General features: G+C 43.9%; 1 protein-coding gene across 1 annotated transcript; it reads right to left on the reverse strand.

Moving 5' to 3' along the window:
- Positions 1-221: 221 nt before the first annotated feature.
- Positions 222-11405, reverse strand: map6a (microtubule-associated protein 6a). The gene is made up of 5 exons (XM_068331448.1): positions 10436-11405; positions 5368-5581; positions 4970-5187; positions 1735-1845; positions 222-636 (listed from the first exon to the last, which is right to left on the reverse strand). The coding sequence occupies exons 1-5, from the start codon at positions 11140-11142 to the stop codon at positions 489-491; spliced, it is 1398 nt and encodes a 465-aa protein (XP_068187549.1). The 5' UTR covers positions 11143-11405; the 3' UTR covers positions 222-488.
- Between the last annotated feature and the right edge of the window lie 209 nt (positions 11406-11614).

The following is an 11614-nucleotide window of genomic DNA, read 5'->3' on the forward strand; positions in this document are numbered from 1 at the left end:
ATCTTCTCTTAAGTGAATAAAGATATCTGTACAAAACTTTAGATACATAACTCCAGGCGTCTTCTTGGTTCTCCTAGTGAAAAATGATGATTCTAGTCTTGCTATTCTGACTCCAACTGATGCTAAATTCTACACCCAGTTTAAAAATGACTGATGACAATACGGCGATCCGCATGTTATTCTTATTTATTTACACTAAAACCAATCAATGAACAGTACATCTTTATGTATTTGCAGTGTAAGGACTTAATGGTGTGGTATTTCTACTAAATATGACACATCCTTTCAAAATAAATTGCATGAAACCAGAGAAAATGATGTAGCACCTTTGCCATCAACAGCTGTGACTTCAGAGCCAAAACCTGTCTCAAACATGCATTTCAAAAATTGTGAAGAACCTTTTCCTAAATCCAACTTATTTGCAAATATTAAAATTTTTTTCACAGCACAGAGCTGACGTCTCTGTGTAGCTGCCTCTGCAGGACGGACTAATCCGTCTGGTTGCCGTCTAGAGCGAAGCGAACGACTCCCCCGCTCTTCCGAGGTCCGGCTCTCTCCAGCGGTGGTTGTGGTTCTCCTCCAGCAGCACCCTGGGAATGATGATGACTGGGTCGGAGAACCTCGTCTTTAGCATCTCTAGGAGGCAGCACATGGTTAAGACACCAGAGCAGAAGGAGACAGAGAAGAGACACAGGATGAGGCATTTCTGTCGTTGGGGTTGAGCTGAGCTGAACGCCCTGTGACCACTCATTTCAGGGTTGTTGTTCAGGCTGAAAACGCAAAGTTGTGTGTTTTACGCCACAATGTGTTGTATAGATTTGAATATTTTACAGAACTATAAATCTGTTGGGACAAAAGTGGATATAATGAATGTTTCCTGCATTAATTCTTATGATTTATTGGATGTTTTAGATCCATACAGGCCATTGAAGTAAATCTATGCTTTGGCCTTTTCAATCAGTCAAAGTGGTTTTACAAACAGGATGGAAATAGTCCAATGAGGGTCTCGGGGTGTTCTGTGAACTAATGGATCGATCCAAAAATCACATCCGGATTGGATTTAATTGACAAAATAAAAGAGAAGATCGTTAACATGCACTTACAATTTCATCCGAGCTCTCTCTGAAACAGAGCCGCTTCCTTCATTCCATTCATACTCACCCGTCATCTTACAGCCAAGCTAACACACTAGATCAAAGTAAGCATAGCATCAGATTGCAGGTCCAACAGAAAACAGTGGCAGCATGCTTCTACAAACTAAAGCACACAATGACACTTTTTATCCTGACATAATCAACTGAAATGCTTCGATTTACAAATCAATCCAAGTAGAGATCTCCGCCTCTCCTCCTGGATAACTCGACATGCAGTTTGTCTTAATTCATGGAGAGAGTGCATCACAGCAGATGGCTGGAGATGATTGGACAAAACCCGAGGCCTCCTTAAGAAAAAGCCTTCTTAAGGAACCTCTCGTGTGGGATGCGACAGCAGCCGGTCGGACGGCCGCCCCCTCACCCGTCCGATCCTGCTACTCTAGCGTCCATATGGAAGAGAAATACAGAAGAGCTGTGACCCGAGGAGTCGATCGGAGATAATGTGGTGGTTCACCAGAAAAAGAACAAAACAAAACTGTGCCACTGGAATTGAAAACAAAAAGGAAGTCACAAGTATGTATGAATGGTGATGAGTGGCGTTCGTGGCCTACTTCCTGTCACCTCGGTGGTGATTGATTACCTGGGATTGGGTAGCGCACAGCCCCACAGGTGTTGCTTTAGAGTCTGCACCCAGCCAATATCTCGGATTGGCTGGCAGAGTTGTATGTAGTGGTACTGTTTTAGCACAACCCTTCAAATAAATCAGAATGTCACTCATTAGCACACGACAAACTGGACACAAATGAGAGATCCTTAAATACTCTAACCAAGACTAGGTGTGAGAAACAACAGCGTGGTCTCTGTAAATCTAATATCACACATTTGTGGGGGTTTTTTCTTTTTTTTTTTTGCAGGAAGGAGCATCATTTGTACAATAAATAAAAAAAATCAAGGAAGCACATGACATCATATTCTGGAATAAATCTCTGGACATCCTTTGACATGCATATCGCTCAGGAAGTCGGAGGGGTTCATGGAATATATTAGAGGAAGGATGCAAAAAATAATATATTCTTCCATTCTCACATGCATGACCTTGCAGAGGATGTCGAGACTCGTGCCAGAATGTGTTGCGATATTTGGGAAAAACATACAAATAAGTTGTAAGAGCGCAATTCTCTTCCATGTGGATTTATTTCATGTCGACTGGGACAGGAGAAATGTCGACAGATACCTGCAACCGCTAATCTTTCAACATTTGTTTTTCTTCTTTTACACAAAAAAGCAAGAAGACACTGCTTTTTTCTGCTTTTGGCATTTATTTGTAATGTTTCATTAAATATGAGCAAGCAAATAGAAACACAAGCACGTCACAAGTCAGTTTGAACTTTGCCCAAGACAGAACTTTCTTTACCACACTTTCATATTTCTATCCGTATTTGCCTAATAATCACAGATATAATACAGGGTGTGTGAGGTGTGATATGCACCATTTATAGCTAAGACACCCCCCCTCCCTAGAGTTACATAGAAAATGCCCCCCCCCCCACCAAAGGCTGCAAAATGCTAATGAGTTGGGCCCTGATCCCTGATGGAGCAGCTCGGATAGACGTGGCAGGCACGGCGATGGAGTCGACCACTCAGAGTGGAGGGTAGGATGCTGGGTAGCACAGCTAATGAAAGTGATGGTGTGTGTGTGTGTGTGTGTGTGTGTGTGTGTGTGTGTGTGTGTGTGTGTGTGTGTGTGTGCGTGTGCAAGGGTGTGGGGATGGGGCAGGACGATAGGTCGACCCATGACAAGACAGTGATCTACTAATGCAAAAAAAAGAAGTGTCTCCCTCGTTTTCAAGTTAAAAGTCATATTGTAACGCTATTTCTTTACCCTTTCAAAAATTAAACTTCGATGTTTCTGTGTATATTTCCAATTTGCAGCTACGTTATGTAGAATGAGGGTGGCAAAATTTTGTTATGTAGCAAAACTTGTGAGCAAAATGTGAACGCTAGGAGTTGTCTATTAAAGGTTTTTGCAAAAGTTGATGCAAAAGGTAAAAATATACTAGTGTGTACGTCCCTGCTGTGCACTGACATTATAGGGCCACTTGCAATAATGAATGAAAACATGAAGCTAGTTGCTATGTAGCCTGAGCTTTAGCTTTTAGTCTGTGTAGCAGAGCATGTGTTCTCTATTTTTTCCTTCCTTTTGTCTTTCAGGTTAAATATACAGATAATTTGCTCCAAAGTGTGTTATTTATTATCGAGTAATAAATAACCTCTGACCCACCCTCAGTCCAACATCATCGTTTGACCTGCTGACCTGAACTAACTCAACTCCTCAACCTGCACAAACCAACACAAGGGAGGTTATAATATAATAACAACATACTAGTTCCCTTTAAGTTCATAGGCTTAAACCACAATTTAAACATTAAACACACACACACACGTGCCCACACACACACACACACACACACACACACACACACACACACACACACACACACACACACACACACACGCACACATTATCAACAATCAAACGTTCCTCTTTTGAATTTGATCTAGAATGTTGGCAAATCTGGACTGAGAAAAACTAAAACACAATAAATACTGATGGATTAACAGAGGAAACTGAAGTAGTTACTTTACTATTATGTGTCATATTAGAAGAAAATTATCCTTATTTCTAAAGAAGTCTCTTTTCCTAATTTTGTTTCAGATCTCGGCCATGAATTCTTCATTGCAGTATTTATCTGAAAATATTCTTCTTCCATCTTTAAAGGTAGCACCACATGTGTTACTGAACCACATGTGTTACTGAACACACCAGGAGTGTGTTGAGTGTGTGTTTCTATAGCAGGATCGCTGTGGGTTTTAAACCCAAACCACTCAGCACAACGTTTTCCAACTCATCTGAATTAATCCCGTTTTAATTCTGAGGACTATTTTAACTCTACTGTTGAATGTCTTTATGATATTACTTAATTCAGTGGGACGACTCATCTGCTTTGCTAATGACCGATGTCTAATGCATGATCAGTGTAGTGTGACCCAGATTTTTGGTCGGCATCTAATTGCGTGTTACAAACTCGTGGGCTTCACACGTCAAACGGAGCGAATGAGAGAACAAGCTGTTAAGGAACATTTTTAAGTGGTTTTACAACAGTTTAAAAATAAAATCGACACTGCATGGAAAATCACATTTAACAAAGCAGATATTGTTAAGTTGCATCATGAACAGAGAACACCAGCAGAGATGGCAGAGCAGGTACAGAACAAGCCGTGGATGGGACGCTCATTTATCAAAGATGATGTCCCAAAAAATAAACCGTATCCAAAGTGCCAATTTAATTTGAAAAAATAAATAAATAAAAGAGGGGGAACAAAATCCTTGATAAACTCAACAAACAATCTGCTCAGCTGAACGACAACCCTTTCAGATTTGTTTGTCGGTGGGCTCATGCAACCAGAGCCATCTATTGGACGGCTGACGGTAGCTATGGCAACCTGGAGATGGAGGCGAGCAGAGTGGGGGTGGTGGACGGCATCGAATGGCGGAGGAAGAGGATTCTCCCTCCCACTCATTAGCAGTGGCGATTTGACACAGCGTGACATGAGGGGAGCGCCGGGGTGCCGTCTCTAAAACCCGTCTTTCATTTTCATTATTATCGTACAAATGGAGCCAAGAGGTAGTGAAAGAGGACGGAGAGGAGGGACGAGTGGAAGGAGAGACTGAAAGGAGAGAAGAAGAAGAAGAAGAAGAAGAGCGAAGCCGGAGGAAAAGATGAGAATAAAGACGAGAATTAATTTTGCAGCCTCTGTCTCTGATCTCCCCCAAAAGATAAGAAAGAAAAGAAGTAGTGCTAAATGATTTTTACTCTTTTGCCTCAGCCAGTTTGTTGTTCATCTCTTTACTTTTCTCCTTGTCCCCCACCGCCGCCGGCCGGTTCTCGGACTGGTTCTCCGAGGTCGTCTTCCTGGAGCCCTTGAGTGCGGCGCTCTGCTTATCTTTGGCTTTCCTGGGGGGTTTACCCTGGGCCGATCCGGTGGCTCCAGACTTTTTGGGTTTAGAGCGAGGGACGCTATACCTGTCAACCTACGGATGTCGGATAGCGGAGATGGGATTACTGAGATGAAATGCGTCTGATTTCTAAAAAACTTAAATGTAATGAGATGAGAATGACAGGAAATTCATGATATCACAGTGAGATGAAGGTGAGTTCACCTCCCCTTTAATCTGAAACCATAAAAACCAAGTTGGTGCGCTCCAGTTCACCTGTTTGGAGGGGTCTATGTAAGGCTCGCTGTACAAACTGCGTATCCTCCTCCTCTCCAGGGCCTTGTTGTTGGTCGGCTGCAGCGGCGCCTGACCCTTGAAGTTGGCGCTGTAGCTGGTTTCTAGACTGGTCTTCTCATCTGGAGGGAGGTACTGGGACTTGGCCCGGATCATCTTCGCCGGCTTCACGTCTCTGTAAGCCTTGTACTCGGTTCTGATGAGGACAAAAGGGACGCCGGTTACCACGGGAACAGACATTATGATGTATAGATTTTTAAATAAAACGGTTGGTAATGGGAGCAAAGGTAAAACTGATGAGTAATTACTTTTTGTCAATGCTTCTGATAAAAAGAGTTAAGAACCAATAAATAGGAAGCTGAAAACTAAAGTTAATCTCCTGCAGTTGCTTCTGGTTGCCCGGCAACCTTCAAGGCGAAACAAGAAGGTCACAGCAAGTAAATAAAACAAAATCTGGCTCATAAATCATAAATAATTCCTTCAACAACTCATAAATAATTAGTTTTCTGTTCACAACGAGAACAATAGATGGATAAGTAATGAAATGTAGAGAAGAAACTGAACCCGCATGACACGGCTGCTTTAGAATCAAGGTGTTTTAGAGGTGGGTGGGAGGCGGCACGCGCCATAATCTGCTGGCGTGACATTCTGTAGTACCCCCCCCCCCCCACAGCAGCTCTGAAGAAGGTCAGCGGTGTGACATTCACACAGAGCGGACCGGCCTGCAGCGTTAAAAACACAACTGAACCACACAGAACCAACGGCAGCAGCTTTAGTTGAGAACATCACAGCTTCCATCATCACCATAAGCCCAAAGCTGCAAATCTGCCTCCGAGGCCTCGGTCAGGAGTCTCCCTCCTCTGCAGAAGATGAGGCAGCATCTCTAAGCGTGGCCTGGGAAACGAAGGGGGTGGGGGGGCTGATCTGGAGCCTCATTAGAACAACGTGACAGACAGAGTCATGCGAAAAGACTCAGGATCAATAACTTGCAGCTACCGGACAAAGTGGGTGTAGCTGCATGTCAGACGCCCATGTCAGATGGTTACTGTTAGGTTAGGAATGGGTTAACACTGGCGACAGCTACAGAGTGAAGAACACGGAATCATCTGTAATAATTCAGGATGATGATACAAAGTGGGCCAAAACGGTTTGGACCTGACCTCTGAAGTCATGGACGTGTAAATGTCTTCATCTTCCAACGGATTTCAATCATCTGTGAATTCTCCTGACGTCTGACATCATTCCACCGATTCACATCAGTCTGAGCCTAAATTGGCCGTCAGCAAACCGAGGCCTAATCGGTGTGTTTACCACAGCATGAAAAAAAAAATCTATTCACGACACGCTGCTGGTGACAGTGACATGATGACTGAATACACAAACCCCTCCAGCGGCGCAGACGAGGGGCAAAAATTAAGATGATTACATAACAAGACGTCCAAGTTCCCCTACTGGACCGGAACCGGGGAGCTGCGATGGAGAAGGGTTATACAAACATCATCCAAGAGCACTTAGATGACATCACAGCCTGAATGCATGTGAGGAGGACATGCACACAATGTGCAATCACACCGGTATGGTCGGTAACGTCGCTGTTATTCATATGACTGAGTAACAGTAAGGCTTGTGTCTCAGCAGCCGGAGCGTACTGTACTAGTTCAACATGAGTTCTCACAAAGCGTCCTTTGCTTCAGCTGTTGTCATGGCAGGGAGCTGCGTGGTGAAAACACAACAGTGTGGCGTTCACACGAGGTCGTTCCCTTCCAGTTCTGGAGGTACTGGAGAATAATAAACACTGACTGTATTGAAATGTATTTGAAATCGTAGGAGATGTTGTCATCTTTCTTATATTGTAAATATAACCACGCAACCAAATTATCATCTTTGAGAATAGTTCACCTAAAAATCTCATCAAATACAAAATGAACCAATAGTAAATACATCTACAAGACAAATATGAATCATCATAAATATTTAAAAAAATCAACTACAAACAGATAAAGGGCGCTGAGGGGAAGCTTGTAATTATCAGTCTGACCTGCAGGGGTCAGGGTTTCACCCTTTTGTTTCGTTTATTTGCTGGTCAGCACAGATTCCAAGAAACTTCCATGACTTTGGTACGGATGAAGGAAGACAGGAAGAATTTTATATTTCAAATTTATCTTTACAAAATGAATGGATCATAAATACAAAACCTTTCTCCTATTAGTCTCCATGCTAACAGAAAAACAAACCAAACAGATTACAAATAATATCCACAATATTTTGTGCCACAGCTGAACTCTCAATAATACATGTTAAATAAACAGCCTCCTCTTCCACTGACACTTTCTCTTTTTGTGTTTGTGCTGGTTGTGAGTCACTCAGACCCACAGCTGACTGTTCTGACCCGCTGTGGTGCAGTGAAAGCCTCCATCACTACGACCGAACACTGGCACTGACTGGGATGGAACCACGCCAATGCACAGCGCCGCTAAGCTTCCTGCAAACCCGGTCTAACTCGCCGCAATCTGGACCGCACTGCAAGAGCCACAAAACACAGAAAAACAAAAAGTTCAAATGATGTTTCTATGGTTTCCTAAGTTAAAGCTGCAGATTTAAATGAACCGTTCTCAAGAAATGATGCATCCTTCACTAAGAATAGTTTGTACAAAGGTTCAAAACACATTTTTCTTAAAAAAAAAAAAAAAAGCATTATGTAACCTACTTGGTTCCTCAACCAGTCAGAATCCAGATTATTCAAAAACCAGGACAGAAAAACTAGCCCAGAATAATTAAAATCAAAATGATTCCTATTCCTAGTATCAACATAAATATTTGTAATTTCTCTGCAATGTGACTTACTGATTATTTCCTGAGAACTTAAGGAAAGTTGACCTAAGAGAACAGAAAGATTCTCCGTAATTGTAATTTCTTAATAAAAAGGTTTATTCTCCTCTGTGTTTACGTCACGTGATTTGAAATCCAGAATGTGAACCTCTATCCTGATTCACACTGGATTCATATTCAAACATCATGTAAATAAAAGTAAATAAACTAATAATTACACAACTGGCTCTCCTGTCTGTGGTCACATCAGTGGAAACACGTGAGAGAAACTCCTTTTCACTTCTTTTAGTGAAGGAATGAAGGAAATTCACCTCAGCATTTTTTATTTTTACAATATCGATGGAGTCAGTTTGTCCCACAGAGAGGATTTCCTGTAATATTATTCAGTTACAGTCACAACTGTTTGAAGGGGCCTCTCTTACATAACTCATTCACATCCTGAAGACATTTGCTCTGCGTTTAATGTAATCAGATATAACATAGATTACATAAGAGTCGTTAGCTTTAACCGGAGCCCTGCACCGATGCAGCAGATTAATCCGGAATATCAGCTGATATATTTTAGTCTAAACTCACAAAAGAAAATGAGTTTGGGATGTATCTTATGAAAGAAATTGTGCTGCAGAATGGATATCTATGCAAAACACTTCAGACTCTGTTGAAGGTTAAATCTTGTAGGGTGATGGAGCGTCGTCGCCTGGGAGACGGGAGGTTTAATGCTTTTAGGTGAGACACAGGAGGAGAGAAAGAAGCTCCTGGCGTTCAGCCGTGACGTGACACATTAAAAATTCAGTCTCTCCCTCTTGAACTCATTGAACCTGCCCGACTGCCGGCAAAGCAACTCCGCTCACGTTCCCTTAATCTTCACTCCTGCTTTATTCCTTTCAAGAGACGCCAAATGTCTCATGATGGAAGAAACAAAGCTGCCAGAATGAAGAACGTCTTTTGTCTTTTACAGTAGTGAAGAAACAAAGACTCTGGCAGCTTCTGTCTGACACTCATTCTCATGCAAACAGCGGCATTTTGAACATAATGCAGGGAGTCGGCGTTGAGATGGAGGCTGGATGGATGGAGGATGATGGCTGCAGATGATGCACCGATTCAAACAGAGGAGCAGAGAACAGCTCCAAACTTGGTGGAAGATTAGTGTTTCTGCTGCTGTGTGTGTGTGTGTGTGTGTGTGTGTGTGTGTGTGTGTGTGTGTGTGTGTGTGTGTGTGCTGTTTAACCCACAGACAACCTGCTCGGAGTCGTCAGGGGGCTTCTGCTGGTTTCATCATGCGGGATGAAGGCGCCCCAGGCTGCACCCCGCTGACTGCTCAGCAACACCAACACAACAGCGACGCACCAGGAAGTAGTCAGACCCGCTGATCTAACCTCTGCTGGACTAATCACATGACAGCCAGGCTTCCTTCATCAACACAGTCCTGCTCTCTGTGACAACAGTGAGATGTAATATAATAACCTGCGTCTAAACACACACACACACACACACACACACATCACAGATGATGAGCACAAAAGCAACTAAACACACTAGAGACGTGTGTGACTCCATGCTCATCCATCCACCAGACCCTCATCATCCTCAGGAACGTTGCATAACAGGACAGAGATTAGCCTCGTGGACCTTGACATCACGCCGCCGCCGCCGACCTTCACGTTTGATTTTGACTACCTTCTGCTGGGTTAATATGACTTCTCCTTCCTGTGTGGCGAATTCAGGCCTGCATTGTGAGAAAATTCACACTTTTCTCCAAGCAATAATAAAGAAGAATACAATAAAATAGAAAAATTATTAATTCTGCTTATTCATATATACTGTATATATATACACATATATACATAGTTTTTATATATAGTTTACCTATCACTCATCTCCTTCATTATTTAATCAATTCATTTCATAGTAGTTAATTACATTTTTTAACATTTTATTTGTGTATCTGTTGCCTTTTTATGCTTTTATTTATAACTATTGTGGGGAGGGGGTAGCAGTTTCATAAATAGGAGGGTCCAAAAGAAAATCCTGTAACACTAATGGGAGAGAAAACTCTCCCACCACCACAATAAATGTGAACAAAATGAATTATTTGCCTTCTTTAACATTAATGATCGTGATCTTTATGACTGTTACCTTTCCCTATATCCATTAATTCAGCTGTAACGACCCCCCCTACCCCCACACCCCCCACCAGGTGGCTGGGGGGCCCTGAACTCACTTGTAAGAGCTTCCGGACGTGATCTCCTCTCTGATCTGCCGGTTCACCGCGTCCGCCGCCGCCCTCCCTTTGCCGTCTCCTTCCACCTTCAGGACTACTTTCTTGACCCCCTCCTGCCTGCTGGCCTTGTGTTTCCTCTCCTGCTCCTGCAGGAGGTCTTTCTCCTGCACCTTATCAGCAATCGCGCTCTTCTCCACACCAGGATCCGCGTCGGACAGCGTCACCTGCTTCCTAGCCCGCCTGGAGCGCTCCGGTGCGCGGCTGTCGGCTGCAGGTTTGGGGATCCACGGGTGGTCGTACCTTTTGGGGATGGGCCAGGGCTTGAAGTCCTTCTGGTACTGGGTCTCGCTGTTGAACGGTGTTTCCGGTCCGTGGTACTGGTTCTTGGGTTTACAGCTCGGTTCAGGCCGCACTTTCCAGTGCTTGAAGTCCTCCCGCATCACCGAGCTGCAGACGCGCTCCTCGGACACGCACCTTCGCGGCGCGCGTGTCGCGGTGGTAGTAGCGCGGGATTCGGCGCGAGACGGTTGCGTTTCTATGGCGACTCGGGCCTGGGGAGGATGGAGAGGAGGCTGCAGCTGGATGTGCTGCATCTCAGAGACGTCCGTGTACTTGGTGAACACCAGAGGCACCGCAATGTCAGCCTTGTCCAGCTGGTTCCAGAAGCGGGCCATGCAGCACGCCCTGCTGATGCAGGGCCACGCCATGGTGAGCTGAGGGAGCCCCGGTAAATTACAACCTGGGCCCGAAATAAATATAAATAAATAATTCTATGCACTCCGGAGATAATTACAAAAACAAGATGTCAGGCTGCACGAAAGGTTCCGGTAGTCCGCTGCTGGCGTTAGATTTGAGGCTCAGAGAAATCCATGTTGCGTCTAAGCAAATTGTAAAGAGTTGATGGATTAAAACCCAACCGGACCGAGGTTCGCTCCGTTCCCCTCCGTACTCCGTAGGTCCCGTAGGTCCTGCTTCATCACTACACGGCAGGGTGCTGCAAGGAAGACGGCCCCGCCCTCCTGCTCAGCATCCCGGAAACGCTGAAAAATAAAATAAAAGACGAGTCCGAAAGAATTGTTCTTCTGTATCCGAAAGACGCTCTTTGGAGGGAGAAGATTAAAAGACAACACTCTTCATAGAGTTCAAATATACAAATAAATTCTCTTCACGGTCTGTATC

This window comes from Antennarius striatus, chromosome 13 (genome assembly GCF_040054535.1).
Source record: "Antennarius striatus isolate MH-2024 chromosome 13, ASM4005453v1, whole genome shotgun sequence".
NCBI classification, from domain to species: Eukaryota; Metazoa; Chordata; class Actinopteri; order Lophiiformes; family Antennariidae; genus Antennarius; species Antennarius striatus.